General features: G+C 45.8%; 1 protein-coding gene across 1 annotated transcript in view; it reads left to right on the top strand.

The window, feature by feature from the left end:
* Positions 1-11,492: 11,492 nt before the first annotated feature.
* Positions 11,493-22,638, top strand: part of LOC121045775 (zinc finger protein 471-like) — a 34,001-nt gene continuing 22,855 nt past the window's right edge. Inside the window, exon 1 of the mRNA XM_042286799.1 lies at positions 11,493-11,637. Coding sequence (XP_042142733.1) covers positions 11,493-11,637 — 145 coding nt within the window. The remainder of the gene's footprint in view (positions 11,638-22,638) is intronic.

Genomic DNA, 22,638 nt, shown 5'->3' with positions numbered 1-22,638 from the left:
GTCTTAGGGGGGGTAGAACGGTTTTCATACCGAAAAAGGAGGGTGCACGGGATCCAAGGGATTTCCGTCCGATAACAGTAGCCCCAGTGCTACTCCGATTGTTCAATAAAGTAATGTCTCGACGGCTCCTCGCCGCGGTAGACCTTGATCACCGGCAGAGGGCTTTCATTCCTGTCGACGGCTGTGCAGAAAATGTAGCCATTCTGGCTACCGCATTAGATGAGGCTAAGACCTCGAGGAAACCCCTGTTCCTTGCCAGTGTGGACCTCACCAAGGCGTTCGATCGGGTTTCCACGGAGGCCATCCTACGGGGGGCAGCCCGTGCCGGTCTCTCGGCACCGTTTTTGGAGTACCTACAGAGTCTGTATGGAACCTCGGAGACGGTGCTCGGGTATGGAGGGAAAACGCTCTTGGTGAGGCCCGCTACTGGGGTGAGACAGGGAGATCCTCTTTCACCTGTACTGTTTAACCTCGTGCTGGACGAGTGGCTCAGCGACCTCGACCCTGACATAGGGTTCACTAGTGGGGAATTTAAAGTCGACGCCATGGCTTTTGCCGACGACCTGGTCGTAATGGCGTCGACTCCGCGGGGACTCCAGGAAAGACTGGATGACCTCGCGGCCTTCTTGGGCCCACGAGGTTTGGAGATTAACGCTGCCAAATCTTTCACACTTGCCCTCCAGCCGTCTGGGAAAGAAAAGAAAGTTAAGGTTGTCACAACCACCATCTTCCATGTCAACAACGAGCAGCTTCCCGCCAACGATACAGCGACGGTGTGGCGCTACCTGGGCATCTCGTTTTCCGCCGCAGGCAGGGCGCCCATGCCGTTGGAGCGGGAGCTTGCGCTGCTGTTGGGTAGGGTGTCTCGGGCACCTCTGAAGCCTCAGCAGCGTCTGGTGGTCCTGAGGACCTACCTGATGCCTCGTCTTTATCATCGTCTTGTCCTCGGCCCTTTTACGGCCAAGCTGCTTGTCAAGTTGGACCGCCTCGTGCGTGCCTCGGTACGGCGTTGGCTAGCACTGCCGCATGATGTGCCGCTCGGCTACATTCATGCAGAAACTCCGGCCGGCGGGTTGGGAGTCCCCTGCCTCAGAACCGCCGTGCCAGGACTGCAGATGCACAGGTACGAGCGTTTGGCGCACAGCAGCCACCCGTCCTGTGCTCAGACCCTGCGTTGCCGCCTCATAAAGGAGGCCCTACGGCACGCAGATCGTCTGTGCACGTACGAAGGTGCGCAACTGCGGTCCAGTGAAGCACGTTGCCGGTTCTGGGCGGGGAAGCTCCACCGCAGCTGCGAGGGACGTGCACTCGCTGAGTGCGGCAATGTGCCCGGCTCACAAAGATGGGTGGCCGAGGGAACTCACCTCTTGCCTGGCCGGGAGTTTATAGATTGTGTCAAGTTGCGTGTGAACGCCATGCCAAACCGGACACGCACGAAGCGCGGTCAGGGTGGCAGCAAGAGATGTCGTGCTGGCTGCAACGAGCCGGAGAGCCTGGGACACATCCTTCAGCGGTGCCACCGCTCTGACTTCAAACGTATAAAAAGGCATGACAACATTGTAGAGGAGCTTGCGACTCGCCTGCGGAAAAGGAGGTGGGATGTCCGGGTTGAGCCCACCGTACGAACGTCGGAGGGTAACCGTTTCCCAGACCTCGTGGTGTCCAACAAGGACACGCAGGTTATTTTGGACGTCCAGGTCGTCGGCCTTCGCATTAGTCTGGGTGATGCGCACCGTCGGAAGGTTGCGAAATACTCCGTGCCGGAGGTCCTGGAGCAGGTGCGGGGGAGCCGTAAAACGGATCCCCTTGTATCCAGTGTCACCCTTTCCTACAGAGGTGTGTGGGCGTCCGAGAGTGCCCAGGTTCTAGCGGACCTGGGTCTCGGACGCGAAGATTTTAAAGTCCTAACAGTGAAGTGTCTCCAGGGGGGCCTGGTGTGTTTTCGTGTTCATCAGCAGATGACGACTGTGGCGTACCCACGGGTGATGGCGCGTTTGGCGCCCTAATAGTGCCTCCGCAACTAACCCCCCCACTTTCTAACTCAGTGGGGGTTTTGAAGGTCGCTCTCCCTTGAATGAGAGTTATAATACGTTTTTCTTCCTTTTGTCGGGTGTGGGGGGTGCTCACGCTTACCTGGAGAGGGCGTAACTCGGTCCCCCTAACCCCCTTTTCCTTTTCATCTGGGGTCGGGTTGGGTTCCGTTTGGGTCCCTAGTCGGGGGGTTAACTCTCCCGAACTGGGGGCTGGACGGCCGGTTCGTTCCCCAATGGGTTCAAGCCACAGTGCCCTTCAGTCTGCCCGACGATGAGGGAGTAAAAGATAAAAAAAAAAAAAGCCAAATGCCTCGTCATCTAATTAGTGACGCGCATGAATGGATTAACGAGATTCCCACTGTCCCTATCCCTATCTAATATATCTCGTATATTCTCAACCAATTGGGGACTTTCTTCACAACAATTAAAAGATATTTATATCCGCAGTATAGAAAGATATATCGTATATGGAGCGCCGGCATGGTGGACACCCACAAAGAATTCCCATCTGTTAAGAACTTTAATTTCAATTCAACGAATTCCTTTACTAAAAATAGCGAAAGCATTCTGTACAGTTTCCAATATTAGTCTTCCGGTGTTATGTAATTGCATACCAATAGAGATAATATTAGATATAGAAAATTTTATGTTCCGATTATTCCAACTACATCATATTTCTAAATTTGAAAATGTTACAATTGAACCAAAAGATGTATCTTATCCTATAGATCCTTGGCTAACCCACCCAGCACTTAAATTTCAAATTAACTTCCAAAAATATAACAAAGAACTCTTATCTTCATTGAACAATACGTTGTCACTCTATACAGACGGCTCAGTCTATTTAGATCAAGTAGGAGCAGCTTATGTCATCTTAAAACAGAATGGAGGAATATTAAAGGTAGGTAAATATAATTTGGCCTCTCATAATACTATCTTTGATGCGGAAGCTATAGCAATCTTTAAAGGACTAGAATACTCTCTTACAATTAACGAACATTACCATTTAGTAGTCATAACAGATAGTTTATCAGTATTACAAGCATTAGCAAATGCTACAAACCGAAACTCATTAATTAACAACATTAAGAGCTTAATTCAAAAAAGTATAGAAAAACGTGCTATTTCCTTCTACCACGTGAAGAGTCACTCTGGGGTCATAGGTAATGAATTAGCTGACCAGTTTGCTAATTCGGCACGTAGATATGGTGTTTTTCATCCTCTTCCCAGATCAAAACAAAATGTAAAACATAACATTATAAAATTGGCTAGAAAAAAATGGGACCAAATTTGGCAAGAAAGGGGGCAAACCTCAGAATTAATAAAATGGATTCCGTCCATAACTAATATCCCTTCTTGCTTCCCTCCTTCGTATCATTTAACTCAACTCCTAACTGCACACGGAAGATTCCCTTTTTATTTCCATCGATTTAATATTCAAGACCACACGATATGCCCTTGTGGAGAATCTTGTTTAAATATAGATCATTATCTGAAAGAATGTCAATTAACACAGCGATACAGAAAAGAATTAAACACTCAAAACCTAATAACAAATAAACGCTTAGCTATGTTAAATTCAATAACAAAAGTTAAATCTTTGACTAACCTTGTACAATATATTACATCATTAATTCCCTAAAAAAAAAAAAACCGTAATAATAATTGGAGACTCGATGTTACCAATGATTTAACAACAAGGCAATGTGGCATGATTGTTTATTACGAGTAACGAGATAAGAAAAGAAGGAAGAAGAGAAGAAAAGGGGAAGAACAAGAATAGAAAATAATAAGAAGAAAAAGAAGGAGACTGGGAATGTTAAACATATTTTCACAACACATTAGTAAACAACAACAATGAAAAACCCAACTCAAAACAACAAAATGAAAACGCCACATTTTAAACAACTTACAACAACTAAATACAAAATGACAATGACATAACAGATTAGACAGCCTTACTTTACAACGTCTGAAGAAAGAGGAAGACCCACTAAAGATCAGGGGAGCTTAGGACTTGTCTTAAGCTCTGGGCTTCCATAACTTATCGAAAATGCTTTCAAATACCCACCTTGGAGAGGACCCATTTATTCGGATAGGGGGCTCTGGACTAGTTCCAGCCGCCCGGGCCTCTCCTACAGATGTTGCTTTTCTTACAAACTCACTACTGAGAGGACCCATTTCTTGGGATAGGGGGCTCTGGACTAGTTCCAGCCGCCCGGGCCTCTCATTTAGCTTTTACCTTTTCTTAAAATATTGGGAGGACCCATACTCACCCCAGGGGGCTCTGGACTAGTTTCAGACGCCCGGGCCTCACCATTAGCTTCTTCTTTCTCTTAAACATTGGGAGGACCCGTATTAATGATAGGGGGCTCTGGACCAGTTTCAGACGCCCGGGCCTCACCATTAGATTCCACCATCTACTACGGAGTGGAGAAAATTTCAGTTCTGCAATGTCGGTTGACATCGTATACCACATTCTTGAACCACCGATTCCATATGTAAGTGGTGTCGGAAAGAAAATGGACAAAGGACTCAAACATCTTTGACTCGAAGTGATTTATTGATCACACGAAGACTACCCAATTGAAAATGAAACTTACACATACTTACAAAATGAACACAGAAACCTGAGAAAGGGACGAAGACAATCCTAACTTAAGAAACAAGACGAAGAGGAAAACGAGTAAATGGAAATGCTCGTAGCAAGGTACTCTGGCCTCAGCTCTCGAGGAGACCAGACGTTTGCTCGTGAGCTTCTTTCCAAGGTTCGATCATTGCACCGATACGAAAGGTTCCTGGCACCTCATCGCAGCCGCCATGGATACCGACGACCGACAAGGACGAGTCACCTAACCAGCCGACACGCCAAGCGACCCTTGGAGGCGTTTTCAAGGGTCAGAAGATGCATACTGGAAGCGGAGCGGCTAAGCCTACCGCTGCTCTTGCCCAAGCGATTCAAGGAAGCATTGGAAGCCAGGCGTCCTCGACCGCCGTTTTACAACGGAACATCGTCATGGACGCAGGATACTTCCTGACGTGCAGTACCAACAAGGATTGGGTCAACACCTGCATGGCTAACCAAGCATTCCTGAGGAAATGCATGGAGCAGCGGGAGAAACTTCAATCACTGCTCTTAAACAACGACGAAGAAAACAATGGTTTCAAAGAAAGCCAGACCGAAACGACACCTCTTTGTGACGAAGTCTCTGCCATGAACGAAGAAGACTTTCCTACTCTTGAAAGCAGCTCGCACCAAACACGCGAAGAACAACATCGCCCCACCACCGACGATAAGAACGACGACGGCTGGCAGACAGTGCGACGAAAGCGAAAACACAACCAGGCGGCAGCAAGCCAACGTGAGTCTTTCGACAAAAATGTTCCAAAACCACCAACCCAGACGGTTGTTCTCCGCCCTGTGTGCAAACATAACATCGAGGACTTCTCGACAAAAGAACTCCGCACCGCCATCGAGAAGGTCGGGATAAACAACGTCGACGAGTTCACCTTGCACAGACATGAAAAAGCGAACACCATTGCCATCACCACTAGGAACAGCTCGCTCGTTTCCAAGTTTCTGCAGATCACGGAAATCCCAAACGAAGAACACGGCCCACTGGCTGTGCAACCCTACAAGGCGATAAGCTCAAACGAAGTGCGAGGGGTGATATACCTTAATTCACCACACGATGACCCAGCAACTCTCGTAAACGAGCTTACGTGCAACACGCACAAGATTGTCGCAGCACGAGCCCTGGGCATCAAGCAAAAAACCATTCTCGTTACCTTCGAAGGCAAAACTGTGCCCCGACATGTCCGCTACGTCTTTGAGGTCTACAAGGTGTCAGAATACAGGCCAAGACCACTGGTCTGCTACGGGTGTCATCAACTCGGCCACAAGTCTGACGTATGCCCCTTAAAGGTCAAACGATGCGGATCGTGCGGACATGAACACGGAGAAGTTGAAGAATGCCAGGCCACACCAAGGTGCTTGAACTGCGAGGGACCGCACATTGCCACGAGCAACGAGTGCCCGAAAAGAAAAATTCCACCGAGAAGCAACACGCGAAGAAATAACCAAAGTAAGAGATCTGCCACGAGAGGAGGTATGACCTCGCAGTCTTTGCAAAGTATGTTCACACAGACATCTCCAGCACCAATGAAGACTCTCTCAGACAATTCGTGGGCTAACATAATAAGGCCTAATCAACAAGCAACCGATCCGGCAGGGTTATTCTACTCCACAACCTCCGCACCACCCGGAAATGCGCAACAACGGCAGCCGGGGCATCAGAGCCCAACCTCACTCCTTTCAAACATTACACCAAGGATGCAACTCGATTGGGAAGCAAGGTTCGAGGCACTGAGCCGAAGGGTTGAGCAAGGTTTCGCAAACGTCCAGACCAACACGAGCCGAATAGAACAACTAGAATCTCTAGCATTTGAGATCCTCACCAAGGTGAACTACATCGGCGAGAAATTTGACAAATACCTCACTGCTAAACACCCACCACAGTAAATATGAAACCGAACGGCTCAAACTACCAAGATACAAAGGTACACCCTTGGATTTTTCATTGGAATTGTAGAGGTTTTGCAAACAAATGTGCGGAGCTCAAACTTCAACTCGAAAGAATGGGCAAGAGAAGACCAGCGGTACTTCTCCTTCAGGAAACCAACCACGAAAACGTCAAACTTAATGGATACAAAACGTACACAGAACCCTCCATAACGAGAACGATTAACCACGGGAATGGCAAAGATGCAGTGACAGCGATCATCGGGCAGGTGGCCATTCTAGTTCAGGAACAAGTTCCACACGCGCGTATAGAATCAGCACATCTGTGCAATGAAGCAAGAGAGGTAGTTGCTGTGCAGATAAAACACGAAGGGAAGCCTCTCATAATTGCTTCAACCTACATCCGACCTAACGTTAAAGACGGAGATGATATGAGCTGGCTCACGCACCTCAGACCCAATAAAGAACTTCTCATAATCAGCGGAGATTTTAACGCTCAGCACGAAGACTGGGGCTATACCCGCACATCAGCTCGAGGCAAGACACTAAAGGGCAAAATGAAGGAGGTCGGATTAGTACTAGTCAACGAACCCTGCATACCAACGAGGATTGGCCTTCATGCCAAAGAAGTAGACACGACGCCTGACCTCACTTGGGCAAGCAAGAAAATCAAACTCTCCTGGAAAACATTGCCAGACGCAATGGGTAGTGATCATCTGCCGATCAGGATCGAGCTCCCTACCAACGGTACACGGAGACGAGACGCACCCTTCATTCGATGGGACACGTTTCGCGATGCCATCAAAAAGGTCCCTTCCTCACTCCCCCTCGCTCATCAGATCCAACTGGCAGTCAAAGCGGCGACAAGGACCTACCAAGTCAAAGAAGACACTCCCAACCCAGACATGCATTTGCTGAACCTTTGGGCAAGCAGACTTCAAGCTCAACAGCGATATAGAAAAGCAAAGTATAACATCCGCTACAAAATACAACTAAACATCGCAACGGCTAGAGCCAAACGTTATACGAAGGAGCTGAAGCAGCAAATCTGGAGACGGCACTGCCATTCATTCAATGAAAAAACCGGCATTAGAAGAATGTGGCGGACATACAAAGGCATGTCCGGTAAGAAAAAGAACAATTGTACGGGACAAAATCTCGCTATCAAGCTCGGCATCACGGAAGAAGATCTTGCAGTAATGGCAGGGGAACACTTCTTCCCGCAACCAACAACACAACAGCTGCAGCAACGCTACAAAAAGAGGGTTCCCGAGCTCGACCATGGGTCACCAGCAGACGCCCCATTTAACATGGGGGAACTTATAATGGCTCTGGAATCAGCAAGGAACACCGCACCCGGACCGGATAAGATCACCATCACGTCTCTCAAGAACCTGCCAGAGGAAAAGAAGACGGAACTGCTGGCCTGGTTTAACGAAATATGGGAGACAGGACAGCTGCCCGAAGAATGGAAACTGTCAACGGTTATTCCAATTCCCAAGCCAGGCAAGCTCACCGACTCAATCCAGAACCTAAGACCAATCTCACTCACTTCCAATTTGTGCAAGACCATGGAGAGGATGGTCCTCGCGAGAATCACGTGGCTCCTCGAAATTGAGAGCCAGGCTTACTGCGCCAGACAAACCGGCTTCAGACCAGGTTTGTCAACGCAGGATAGTTTGGCCCTTATTCACAAGGACATCACCTCCAAACGACCCTCCTACAATCCACGGCTGATCGTCACGATCGACATAAAGAAAGCTTTTGATTCTGTGCCCCACGACGCGGTCATACGTGGTGCAGTCAAAAGAGGAATCAAAGGGAGACTCCTGAAATTCATTCACTCTTTTCTGGACAAAAGAAAATACCAAACGGCTATAGGACCAACCAGAGGACCGATGACGGATAACAAGATCGGTGTCCCACAAGGAGCCGTAATCTCGCCAACACTTTTTAATATGGTGATGGCAGATCTTGCTCTTTCCCTAGAAAAAATTCCTTTCTTGGGATTTACCATTTACGCAGACGATATTACTATTTGGACAAAGAACTGCAGCACGTCCACGCAAGTCACCACGCTTCAAAAAGCCCTGGACACAATTCAAGACTTCTCCAAACAGACGGGGTTACAACTCTCAACCGAAAAAACAAATTACGTCGCCATATCCAACGCCAGAGGGCGAGATGAAAAAGTTGGAGACAAGATCAAGCTCCTCATCAATGGCCAGCAAATTAAATCTCAAACCTCAATTAAGATACTCGGTATCGTGATTGACGAAAACGGAAAGGCGGGAAGCTGGTACCAGCAAATCAAAAGTCAGTGGAAGCAGGCACTCAATATGATCAAACACACCACCGGCAAAGCGTGGGGAGCTAAAGAAGACATCCTCAGGACCATGGTTAAGGCTTTCCTTGTACCAAAGGCAACTTACGGAGTGAACTACCTCAGTCTAACCAGAGCACAAAAGAACGGACTTGAAGCACTTAACAGGGAAGCCTTGAGAGTAATCACTGGGCTTCCCAGGTGCACCAAGGTGGAAGCGCTTTACGAGATCGGAGGACTCAACACGATTGAAGAAATAGCACAAGAAAACAAAATCAGTCAAAACTTGAGGCTTGAAAAAACTGAACCAGGAAGAAAGATCCTGAGAGCTCTTGGTTACAACAACGAGGTCTACCAAGTTTTTACGAAACCTCCTCCACCATGGGAAGACGAGATAGTTATTGATACAAGACCGACCCCGCAAAATCAAGGAAAAACACAAGTTAAAAGAAGAAATAGCGCTGCCAGGAAACACGACACCGAGGTACAATCACTTCTTGAAGATGACACTAACGTCATTATTTACACGGACGCAGCCAAGGAGGACAAATGCACAGCTATGGCTCATTATTGCGCAAACGACCAGAGAAGAGTCGCCGCCTCCCTGGGCATTACCACCAGCGTCAAGGAGGCTGAACTTCAAGCCATCAAGACGGCGGTCGAAAGTGCAGAACAAGAAAAACGTAAAAGCAACATTTATGTCTTTACGGACTCTAAAGAAGCCGTACGAGAATTGAAAAAACATGATAGCCGCAGCAAAACGGTTAAAAGCATTAAGGCTACGGCCCAACAGCTTCGAGCTGAAGGCCGTACCATCAAGATACGATGGATCCCCGGACATCAAGGTATCCACGGAAACGACGAGGCACATGCAGCCGCACGGGAGCAGCTACAGGCAGTCCCACCCGGCCAAGGCTCAGTGCACCCCGTCGTAGATGAAGACATCGAAGACGACGTCGACCCGTCGGAAATCAAAGCACAAGAACGGCTAGAAAGAAGACAAAGACTCGCCGATCTACGCAGGCCAGACGAACACCCCCTTCCATCGACATCTTACAGTCGGTGGGAGCGTGTATGCCTACGAAGGTTGCGTACAGGAACCGCCATGACACCGGCTTTGAAGTATAAATTCCGGAAAAGCAACAACGGGGAAGATTCCGAAACTGACATGTGCGATCACTGTCAAATATTGGCAGACATCAAACACATCATCTGGGATTGTCCCAAAAGTGACATCAAGCGGAAACTAGCTTTGAATGCTCTACCGCCACAAGAAAGACCATCCTGCCTAAAGGAATGGGTTCTTCCAGACGGCACCCCCGAGCACAGAAAAGCAATTTTGGACTCGCTGATAGAGTTCATCAAGTCCGCCGGACTTGATATTTACATTTAAACCCAATCCCTCCTTCCCCTCCCCCTGTAGCCAATGACGAGTTTCAAGGGCAACAGGTACCCCACCTGAAAATAAAACATTTTCTCACTCACTCGTAGCAATAAACCCTCATGCATGCATAGTGTAAAGAAAGAAGAAAAATATTAAACAAATCTATTAATACAGTCAATTCTCTTTTAATCTACTCACAACATCTATTCTCTATTAGACAGATAATCAGATAATCTAATTATTTGTTTACCTGTCCTAGGAAAAGTAGCATTTGACATTGACATAAACTATAAAAATATACACACCATTTAAATCGCTCTTCTTAACTCACTTCGAAAGGCACACCATTATGATCGAACCTCTAAATAATATCTTGCACACCGGCATACTTGTAATTCTTGAACTAAAAATACTTTCCTCCCTCCAACACCCATCGAGTTGTACCTCAGGAAAATATCTTAATCTGAATTTCTTAACCTCATAAGTAATCAAAAATCAGATCACGAAACACTACAACAGAAACATCCCGGCCCTTTGGCTGGGTTTATCTATAATATTTTTACTATATACCTATTAAAATTTCAAACAGAACAGACAAGGTGCAGTGTACCAAGGAAGGAAGAGAATAGAGAAGGGCAGGACTGGAGAGGAGAGAGCAAGGAAACAGGAACCTGCAATGAAAGAAGACCAGAAATTCCCGTAATTGTTACAACCAAAAAGGGAAAAAAAAAAAAGTTAAGATCTATGTAAATAATGTACATAATGTAATTCTATGTAAATATATATTATATTTACTGCTTTAACCTTCTATCTAAATTTATAAACATAAAGTTTATGTAAATATTTATAACGTCTAATTTCCATTTTCCATGTATCCTGATTACAGATAAATATACATACCTCGCTTCCTCGTCGTCAACTTCCCGTTCAGGAGACAGGCAACCCGGAGAACCCCCGAAGAAAAAAAAAAAAGAGAAGATAAAGTCAAAATCAAAACATACATTTTTGATAGAGAAAATAAATGCCCGCTGACTATTTCTTTGCCCGTTCCCTATCGAGGGTTTCGCTGTCTCCCCTGTTATTCTTTTTGATTGGCTTTTTCACCAAAAATATCTTTGACCGCTTTATGGTCCTATTCATTTACTTTTATTGGATTAAACCTGTTATACCGATTGGTGGTGCAGGTAGAGAGAACAATTGTTTTTATTTCTTTTCACTCTCACTTACAAAATGTCCCTATCTACGGACGCTGCGCCTGGTGTAAACCCAGTCGTGGCGTCCGCGCTGAAGCAATACGCGGTGCTCAAAGACTCCATGATCACTCTGATGAAGCGCCACGCTAAGAGCCTCTCACACGAATCCTGGACGGACCTGAGTAAGAGCGTGAATGGAATCGGCGACGCATTGACGCTCGTTTCCATGGAGGTGGCCCACCTTCAGGGGAAGGTGGACCAGCTGCGGGACCTCCGGGAGGGGGGGGCCGGGAGTGCGGGCGACATACTCCTCGGTTCTCGCGGGCCCAGGCGCTCTCGCCGGCACTTCTGGTCCCCTTCCCGCGACGGTGGCTGATGCGAGCACGCATTCAGTGCCCGTCCAGGAACACCGAGAGACTCTTTTGGTCTATGGGAAACCAGATGTAAACACCCGGGCGACCTTGACCACACGATTCAGCCCCGTCACTTTAAAGGGGCGATGCAACAATTTTTGTACATTGCGCAAATACCACTTAGAACGGATCCCTGACATTAATGACCTATGAAACACGCGTTCGTTTTTCACCCCATGCAATAGAAGTCCCAGAAAAAAAATGAAGAAAAACGAGCAGCGTTCACCCCCTCAACTCGCAGCCAGAACAAGCGGCCACGTGATCTGGAGCCGATTATATGCCGCCAATGTAGATCATAGCCACGCGCTGGGGTTGGCAAAGCACAGGGCACGCGCTGAATTCCAGATATTGTTATGGCTCGGCTATTGTCGTCGTTGCAGCGATTGGACACGGGCCACTACCCGAATGCTTCTCGAGCTAGTAATTATCACGAGCCCAAATCGAGTGCCTACGCAATGCTCGGGTCCAATCAATGAACAGCATTCAAATATCGTCATATGGGTGTACTGCGATACCCACGTTACGTCATCAAAATTTGCAAAGGAGAGATTGAATGAAAATGGTCGCTTTTCTCCTCGAAATCACACCGCAACAAAGGAGTTTCTTGGCCAGTGGCGTTGCGTGCGAGTATCCTTGAGTCCCACTAGTGCCAGTAAGCTCGTGTAAAGCGAAAAACATTCCAACTGGATATCGTTGCATCGCTCCTTTAAACATACAGGATGTATCGGTACGAAACATTTCATCAAATGGCGTCAGCGTCCAGTCGTCGAACAGGGAAGGCCTCTATAGGCTTAAATCAGCCATCGAGGGAGATGAGACGGTGAAGGACATACTAACACCAAAGTTACCGGTGCGCTTCAGGCCTCAGTTTCGCGTCACGGGGGTCGACCCTTCGGTCACCCGTGAAACTGCGTTTCTGAAGCTAAAGGAGCAGAATGGCCTGGAAGTAACCGAGGAACAGCTCACCATCAGGTCTGTCTTTCCTGACCGGTTCAGCGGGACGCAGACCTTCATTCTGGCAGTAGATCCTGTAATCTACAAAATTGTAAAACAAAAAACCTTCCTCACACTTGGTTGGACTCGGTGTCCCATCTCCGAGTTCTTCCATGTTGTGAGGTGCTCCAAGTGCTGCCAGTACGGTCACACGCGACGCTTCTGCCAGGCAGATTGGACAGTGTGTGGCCGATGCGGCTCTATGCATGAAGGCAGATGCACACGAGAGAAAAAATGTGCGGCATGCACTAAATCAAACGAAAAGCAAGGAACATCTCTTGCGGTGAATCATACATTTTACGAGACAATTTGCCCGCTCTACAAACAACAAACAGAAAAACGCCGAATGCGTACTGCATACTGAAAAAAAAAAGGGAAAAACCTGCTTTAATTTGAAATGGCATCAAATCTAAAAATTTTACAAATAAATTTAGCTCACTCCAAAGCAGCTTCTGATAACCTTTCCAAGGTTGTCTCAGATCTTCAACCAGACATTCTCCTAGTACAAGAACCATACTATACAACCAACAATAATCTAACGGGATGTTCAATTAATGACACCATTTTCGCTGCAAAAACGCGTCCACTATGTGCTATTATAATTAGAAACACTGAAATCGTGCCATTTCCGATTAAAGTTGAAAGAGATAGAATTATCATAATTATAGAAACTAAAAACACTAAAATCAAACTTGTCTCAACATATTGCTCCCCATCGAGTAATCTTATTGACTATTTGTTAGCTTTGAAAAAGGAGTTGGAAACAATTACATGTAACAACATAATTTTAGGAGGAGATCTTAACGCCAAAGGTAGATTATGGGGTAATGAAATAACTGATGAACGCGGAACAGAACTAATCGAATTTATGTTGACTAATAACCTGGCAACATTAAACAATAGTGATTCTATTCCTACCTTCGAGACAGCAAATGGTAAAAGTTGGATTGACGTGACATTAACTTCACTGAATATATTATCAGAGGTTGTTTTCTGGAAAGTCCTTACAACCGAATCACTGAGTGACCATAGGTATATATATTTTTCTCTGTTTCATACAACGCAAGCACCAATTAAAAGACTAACCAAAAAGGGAGAATTAAATTTAATTAAAATGATTCATGAAGACCGATGGTTCAAACAGATATCGATCACTCAAATTACTTCTTCATTTCAATTACAAATAATTTTAAATATATTTTACGATAAACTTAGTGCCTATCGTAAGAAATGTATTCGAAACGTCAAACAAAAACACAAAGCTCATCCCTGGTGGACTCCAGAACTCGATATTACAAGAAAAAAAGTACGAGCACTTAGACGCCGTTACCAAAGATCTAAAAATCCAGAATTAAAACAAATATTTAAACGACCCTACTACGAATTTTTACAAGAGTACAAAATAGATATAACGAATGCTAAAGAAAATTCCTGGCAAAACTTCTGTACAGATAACACTAAACAAAATATTTTTGGACTGCCATACAAAATAGCATTTGAAAAAATGAGAAAACCTCTTATCATACCTCCCATATTAAAAGAAGACGGAACCTTAACGTCAAATGTTATACAGTCATTAACGGAGATAATGAAATGCCTCTTTCAAAAAGATAACATAGAAAATGATACACCTGTACAAAAGGAATTACGAATATCTATTAATAGGAACATTGGTCATTTACATGATCATTTTTTCACCCTAAATGAGGTAACGGGCATAATAACAAAATTAAAACCAAGAAGCGCCCCAGGTTTAGATAATATAACTTCTAACTTACTTAAATGTATCTTCTCTTCACATCCAAACTTTGTCTTAAACATATTTAATAGTGCTTTAAAATATAGTTATTTTCCCCAACAGTGGAAAGAGGCTAAATTAATACTTCTCAATAAACCTAACAAACCTCTTGAAAATCCCCGTTCTTACAGACCTATATGCCTAAATTCTATTTTTGGTAAAGTCCTTGAGCGTTTATTGAATTCTAGACTATACTTCTTTTTATATCAGAATAATCTATTCCATCCCAAACAATATGGATTCACGCATGAAAAATCTACTGCAAATGCTTTACATCAGATAAGACACACACTCGAAGAAAATAGAGCTAATGATAAACACTCAGTACTGATATCTTTAGACTTCCAGGGAGCTTTTGATTCTGTCTGGCACCCAATCATCTTTGAATACCTACGCGAACACAAATGTCCTACAAATTTATATCAGCTATTATTATCTTTCCTTCAAAATAGAACAAACACATATGTATCTCCAGTTGGCGTGGTTACTTGCCCGGTAGAGATGGGATGTCCTCAGGGCTCTCCGCTCAGTCCACTTTTATGGAACATTTTAATATCAAAACTCTTAAATAAAACTTTCCCACTTACAGTACACATACAAGCCTACGCCGATGATACCATATTAATAGTCTCTGGTTCAACCAGACGAGCGCTAGAAGACACTGCTAATACTTGCTTAAAAACTATAGCTGATTGGTCTACTGAACATCGACTTACTCTCAATTACTCTAAATGCAACTACTTGTTATTCGCTGTAGGTCGAAGAATCACCCAAACACGTCCTCCAACTATACGAATTAATAATATCAGTCTAAAAATACTTCCAACAATGAGAATATTAGGAGTAATTTTCGATGGTAACCTTACTTTCCTACCTCATGCCGAATATCTTAGGGAAAAAGTTATAAAACATACAGTAAACTTATCAACATTTTCAAAAATACATTGGGGAATAAACCAGCAGCAGCAGAGGGACATCTACCTTGGATGTATAGAAAGGTATTGTGTATATGGAGCTTGTGCATGGTGGAAAACTACAAATAATTCTCATTTAATCCGAAAAATAACATCCATACAGCGTATTCCTCTATTAAATATTACTCGGGCATATCGTACCACTAGTAATATAAGTCTTCCAATACTTAGTAACGTCCTACCATTGCATATTACTTTAGAAAAGGAAACAAAGCAATTCACATTATTCCAAGCACATAAGGAAATCCAATGTAATAATGAAACATTTAACAGACATAATTCTGATTATAAATATGACTCCTGGTCTCAACATCCAGCATTGAAACACAAATTTGATTATGCATTAAATATCAGTGTCCCTAGTAATTTGCACATATATACAGATGGCTCTTTAAAACCAGGAAAAGTTGGTGCCGCTTATGTAGTAATGTCAGAATAAGAAGAAATAGAAAAAATTGAACAATTTAGACTGCCACCATATGCGACTATATATGATGCGGAAAGAATAGCCTTTGAGCAAGCATTAATATATATAAAGAATAACAAACCACATCCCTTAATCATAACTATATACACTGATAGTCTATCCCTTCTTCAAAATATTGCAAACATAGAAACGAAAACAAAAAACATACATAGTATCAAACATCTTATTCAGGAATTAAAAATAATACATAAAATTCAACTTGTATATGTTAAGGCACACGCTGGAAATGTGAGAAACGAATTAGCTGATAAATATGCTAAACTCGCATATTATCAAGGCAAATATATTTCATGTTCATTCTCCAAACAATATATAAAAAAACAACTATTTAATGAAGCTAAACAACAATGGGAACAGGAATGGCAGGTAAAGGGGCAAGGAAAAGAGCTTTTTACATGGATGTCATCTGTATATAAAATACCCATCACGTTTCCACCGTCTCACTTTCTTACACAAATTCTAACTGGGCATGGACAATTTCCATTCTATCTTTTTCGCTTTAAAATAGCAAATAATAACAAATGCTTTTGCGGCCTGGACGCAATAAATTTCGCTCACTATTTCACTACCTGTTCATGGACATTGTTCTTTAGAAATCAACTTCAACAACTTCAATATAATGACTTCAATGAATCTACAAAATCTGCAATGTTGTCCAATACCAAGGCACTTCAAATATTAGAACGTATGATGATTTTCATTCAAGATGAGATGAACTCTTGTTGAACTCAAGAACAAAGGAACCCATTACAACCATAGGCAGCATGATAGGGATAATTAGATAGTGGATGGCGAAGCATGGTTGGTGGCGTACCTTCCCAAACTGGGATGGTAGGGGGTTATTTGGTGTCGCCATCCCAGACCAAAAACCGCCCAGTCTAGCGGACCCAGTCTTGCGGACTCGCACAAACAACCTTACCATTACTCCCGTCTTTACCAAGCACCTTATACACAGGTTAGCTTCAGCTGCCTAAAGGAAAGGTTCTTCGTAACCAACCCTCAGACTGTAACAAACAGTCCGGTTCCATTCCAATAAAAATCATCTCCAAACAAAGTAGTTGCTGGTCGAACATTATTGCAGACATGAAATAAAATATATTGAAATATATAAAAAGTGATATCAAAAATAGGAATAATCACTCTAGAAAGAGCAATGTAAAACTTACAGGTGGTACATGTGATGAGACCTATTTATAACCAAATGTCTGAAAATAACTATGAAAAACAACGTGATTTAGGTTTTCCTAAAAGATAGAATGAAAAAAAAAACAAGTGAGGGGAACTTGTGAGGGAAAGAGAGGATGGACAAAACGTTGACATCATAATGTTTAAAAAATAATAATAAATGATTAAGTGTAAATGGATAAAAATTAGTGATGTAGTCAAAAAAAAAACGGAAGATAAAACATGAAATATTTGCGTAAGGTAGTAAAAGGGTTATTTAATAATAACTTGAGCATGTGCATTGGCATTTCCTAAAAACCTATTAAGGTATTACATCATTATGTAGTCTTAAAAAAAAACGAATACGTAGGCAATAGGTAGCAAATACGTTCATATGAAAACATCTCTAGGTCTTTGTAAGAAAAAAATAATAATAATAAATAAGTCGATTTCCTAGTCGTTTCCTCTTAACACAATTGCGAACTACAACAGAACATATATTTATTTTTTGGAAAGTCTTCAAAGAAAAAGAAGCTTATCAAACATACTGTATATATGTATAAATGTAAATACATGTAATTTCCTATACGCTATAATATTACAAATGTAAATAAATGATATATTAACAGCTTATATGCTAATAATTAAGGCAAGCGTTTTATTAAATTGTCAAATGTCAATAAAACACTATAATAGACACATTTTAGAACTTTCCTCTGCTTAATGTTACCTATTCTCTATGTAAGTCTTCATAACACCATCTAAATAATTCACCTTAATCAACTTTCAAGCTACCACACCCGTGCATCTGCCATTCATGGTTCATCTTCATTCTCTCAGGTCGCACCATAAAAACAGCCATTCTTTCGAAGATTTCGAACTCTATTACTAGCACCGTTAAAACCATTTCTCTAAATCGGACTATAACCTCATTTTCCAATCCTGAAACTTTCAATCAAAAATCAGTTCAGTAAACACACAGCACAAACACAGGTAGCGAGGGCCGTGTTCTTGGGCCCGGCGGTCCGGATATTCCGGTCACCGGGCCCGAGATATGGCTTTCTGGAAACATTTTTTCTAAATTCGTTCTAAATTTTAAATTTAAAACTCTAATTTCCCACAGAAAATACTCTTTATTCGAAGACATTAACTCAATGATTTTCTTCAATCCCGATTATGATTATTAAACTAATACTGAACATTGCAAATGTGCAAATGAATATGAGTATCCATGGTTCTGTATAAATATATACATATATTTAGTTGCTTATTTTGCTTATTGCCATCTTTTTACAGTTTACAGTTAACGTCTCTCGTCAGGGGCCGTGCTCTCTCCAATAATTCGCTTTCACCGAGGCAATAGCCGAGATCGTGGACACGGTGAACGAATAAAACCGCGCCGAACGTCTCTCGTCAGGGGCCGTGCTCTCTCCAATAATTCGCTTTCACCGAGGCAATAGCCGAGATCGTGGACGCGGTGAACGAATAAAACCGCGCCGAACGTCTCCCGTCAGGGGCCGTGCTCTCTCCAATAATTGGCTTTCACCGAGGCAATAGCCGAGATCGTGGACACGGTGAACGAATAAAACCGCGCCGAACGTCTCTCGTCAGGGGCCGTGCTCTCTCCAATAATTGGCTTTCACCGAGGCAATAGCCGAGATCGTGGACACGGTGAACGAATAAAACCGCGCCGAACGTCTCCCGTCAGGGGCCGTGCTTTCTCCAATAATTGGCTTTCACCGAGGCAATAGCCGAGATCGTGGACGCGGTGAACGAATAAAACCGCGCCGAACGTCTCTCGTCAGGGGCCGTGCTCTCTCCAATAATTCGCTTTCACCGAGGCAATAGCCGAGATCGTGGACACGGTGAACGAATAAAACCGCGCCGAACGTCTCTCGTCAGGGGCCGTGCTCTCTCCAATAATTCGCTTTCACCGAGGCAATAGCCGAGATCGTGGACACGGTGAACGAATAAAACCGCGCCGAACGTCTCCCGTCAGGGGCCGTGCTCTCTCCAATAATCGGCTTTCACCGAGGCAATAGCCGAGATCGTGGACACGGTGAACGAATAAAACCGCGCCGAACGTCTCCAGTCAGGGGCCGTGCTCTCTCCAATAATTGGCTTTCACCGAGGCAATAGCCGAGATCGTGGACACGGTGAACGAATAAAACCGCGCCGAACGTCTCCCGTCAGGGGCCGTGCTCTCTCCAATAATTGGCTTTCACCGAGGCAATTGCCGAGATCGTGGACACGGTGAACGAATAAAACCGCGCCGAACGTCTCCCGTCAGGGGCCGTGCTCTCTCCAATATTTGGCTTTCACCGAGGCAATAGCCGAGATCGTGGACACGGTGAACGAATAAAACCGCGCCGAACGTCTCCCGTCAGGGGCCGTGCTCTCTCCAATAATTGGCTTTCACCGAGGCAATAGCCGAGATCGTGGACACGGTGAACGAATAAAACCGCGCCGAACGTCTCCCGTCAGGGGCCGTGCTCTCTCCAATAATTGGCTTTCACCGAGGCAATAGCCGAGATCGTGGACACGGTGAACGAATAAAACCGCGCCGAACGTCTCCCGTCAGGGGCCGTGCTCTCTCCAATAATTGGCTTTCACCGAGGCAATAGCCGAGATCGTGGACACGGTGAACGAAAAAAACCGCGCCGAACGTCTCCCGTCAGGGGCCGTGCTCTCTCCAATAATTGGCTTTCACTGCGGCAATAGCCGAGATCGTGGACACGGTGAACGAATAAAACCGCGCCGTACGTCTCCCGTCAGGGGCCGTGCTCTCTCCAATAATTGGCTTTCACCGAGGCAATAGCCGAGATCGTGGACACGGTGAACGAATAAAACCGCGCCGAACGTCTCCCGTCAGGGGCCGTGCTATCTCCAATAATTGGCTTTCACCGAGGCAATAGCCGAGATCGTGGACACGGTGAACGAATAAAACCGCGCCGTACGTCTCCCGTCAGGGGCCGTGCTCTCTCCAATAATTCGCTTTCACCGAGGCAATAGCCGAGATCGTGGACACGGTGAACGAATAAAACCGCGCCGTACGTCTCCCGTCAGGGGCCGTGCTCTCTCCAATAATTCGCTTTCACCGAGGCAATAGCCGAGATCGTGGACACGGTGAACGAATAAAACCGCGCCGTACGTCTCCCGTCAGGGGCCGTGCTCTCTCCAATAATTGGCTTTCACCGAGGCAATAGCCGAGATCGTGGACACGGTGAACGAATAAAACCGCGCCGTACGTCTCCCGTCAGGGGCCGTGCTCTCTCCAATAATTCGCTTTCACCGCGGCAATAGCCGAGATCGTGGACACGGTGAACGAATAAAACCGCGCCGTACGTCTCCCATCAGGGGCCGTGCTCTCTCCAATAATTGGCTTTCACCGAGGCAATTGCCGAGATCGTGGACACGGTGAACGATTAAAACCGCGCCGTACGTCTCCCGTCAGGGGCCGTGCTCTCTCCAATAATTGGCTTTCACCGAGGCAGTAGCCGAGATCGTGGACACGGTGAACGAATAAAACCGCGCCGTACGTCTCCCGTCAGGGGCCGTGCTCTCTCCAATAATTCGCTTTCACCGAGGCAATAGCCGAGATCGTGGACACGGTGAACGAATAAAACCGCGCCGTACGTCTCCCGTGAGGGCCGTGCTCTCTCCAATAATTGGCTTTCACCGAGGCAATAGCCGAGATCGTGGACACGGTGAACGAATAAAACCGCGCCGTACGTCTCCCGTCAGGGGCCGTGCTCTCTCCAATAATTGGCTTTGACCGAGGCAATAGCCGAGATCGTGGACACGGTGAACGAATAAAACCGCGCCGTACGTCTCCCGTCAGGGGCCGTGCTCTCTCCAATAATTGGCTTTCACCGAGGCAATAGCCGAGATCGTGGACACGGTGAACGAATAAAACCGCGCCGTACGTCTCCCGTCAGGGGCCGTGCTCTCTCCAATAATTGGCTTTCACCGAGGCAATAGCCGAGATCGTGGACACGGTGAACGAATAAAACCGCGCCGTACGTCTCCCGTCAGGGGCCGTGCTCTCTCCAATAATTGGCTTTCACCGAGGCAATAGCCGAGATCGTGGACACGGTGAACGAATAAAACCGCGCCGTACGTCTCCCGTCAGGGGCCGTGCTCTCTCCAATAATTGGCTTTCACCGCGGCAATAGCCGAGATCGTGGACACGGTGAACGAATAAAACCGCGCCGTACGTCTCCCGTCAGGGGCCGTGCTCTCTCCAATAATTGGCTTTCACCGAGGCAATAGCCGAGATCGTGGACACGGTGAACGAATAGAACCGCGCCGTACGTCTCCCGTCAGGGGCCGTGCTCTCTCCAATAATTCGCTTTCACCGAGGCAATAGCCGAGATCGTGGACACGGTGAACGAATAAAACCGCGCCGTACGTCTCCCGTCAGGGGCCGTGCTCTCTCCAATAATTGGCTTTCACTGCGGCAATAGCCGAGATCGTGGACACGGTGAACGAATAAAACCGCGCCGTACGTCTCCCGTCAGGGGCCGTGCTCTCTCCAATAATTGGCTTTCACCGAGGCAATAGCCGAGATCGTGGACACGGTGAACGAATAAAACCGCGCCGTACGTCTCCCGTCAGGGGCCGTGCTCTCTCCAATAATTGGCTTTCACTGCGGCAATAGCCGAGATCGTGGACACGGTGAACGAATAAAACCGCGCCGTACGTCTCCCGTCAGGGGCCGTGCTCTCTCCAATAATTGGCTTTCACTGCGGCAATAGCCGAGATCGTGGACACGGTGAACGAATAAAACCGCGCCGTACGTCTCCCGTCAGGGGCCGTGCTCTCTCCAATAATTGGCTTTCACCGAGGCAATAGCCGAGATCGTGGACACGGTGAACGAATAAAACCGCGCCGAACGTCTCCCGTCAGGGGCCGTGCTCTCTCCAATAATTGGCTTTCACCGAGGCAATAGCCGAGATCGTGGACACGGTGAACGAATAAAACCGCGCCGTACGTCTCCCGTCAGGGGCCGTGCTCTCTCCAATAATTCGCTTTCACCGAGGCAATAGCCGAGATCGTGGACACGGTGAACGAATAAAACCGCGCCGTACGTCTCCCGTCAGGGGCCGTGCTCTCTCCAATAATTGGCTTTCACCGAGGCAATAGCCGAGATCGTGGACAGGGTGAACGAATAAAACCGCGCCGTACGTCTCCCGTCAGGGGCCGTGCTCTCTCCAATAATTGGCTTTCACCGAGGCAATAGCCGAGATCGTGGACACGGTGAACGAATAAAACCGCGCCGTACGTCTCCCGTCAGGGGCCGTGCTCTCTCCAATAATTCGCTTTCACCGCGGCAATAGCCGAGATCGTGGACA

The sequence above is a fragment of the Ixodes scapularis genome, unplaced genomic scaffold (genome assembly GCF_016920785.2).
Source record: "Ixodes scapularis isolate PalLabHiFi unplaced genomic scaffold, ASM1692078v2 PGA_scaffold8__174_contigs__length_109621045, whole genome shotgun sequence".
Lineage (NCBI taxonomy): Eukaryota > Metazoa > Arthropoda > Arachnida > Ixodida > Ixodidae > Ixodes > Ixodes scapularis.
The sequence above is the reverse complement of the archived record's forward strand: the minus strand, read 5'-3'. Positions and strand labels throughout refer to the sequence as shown.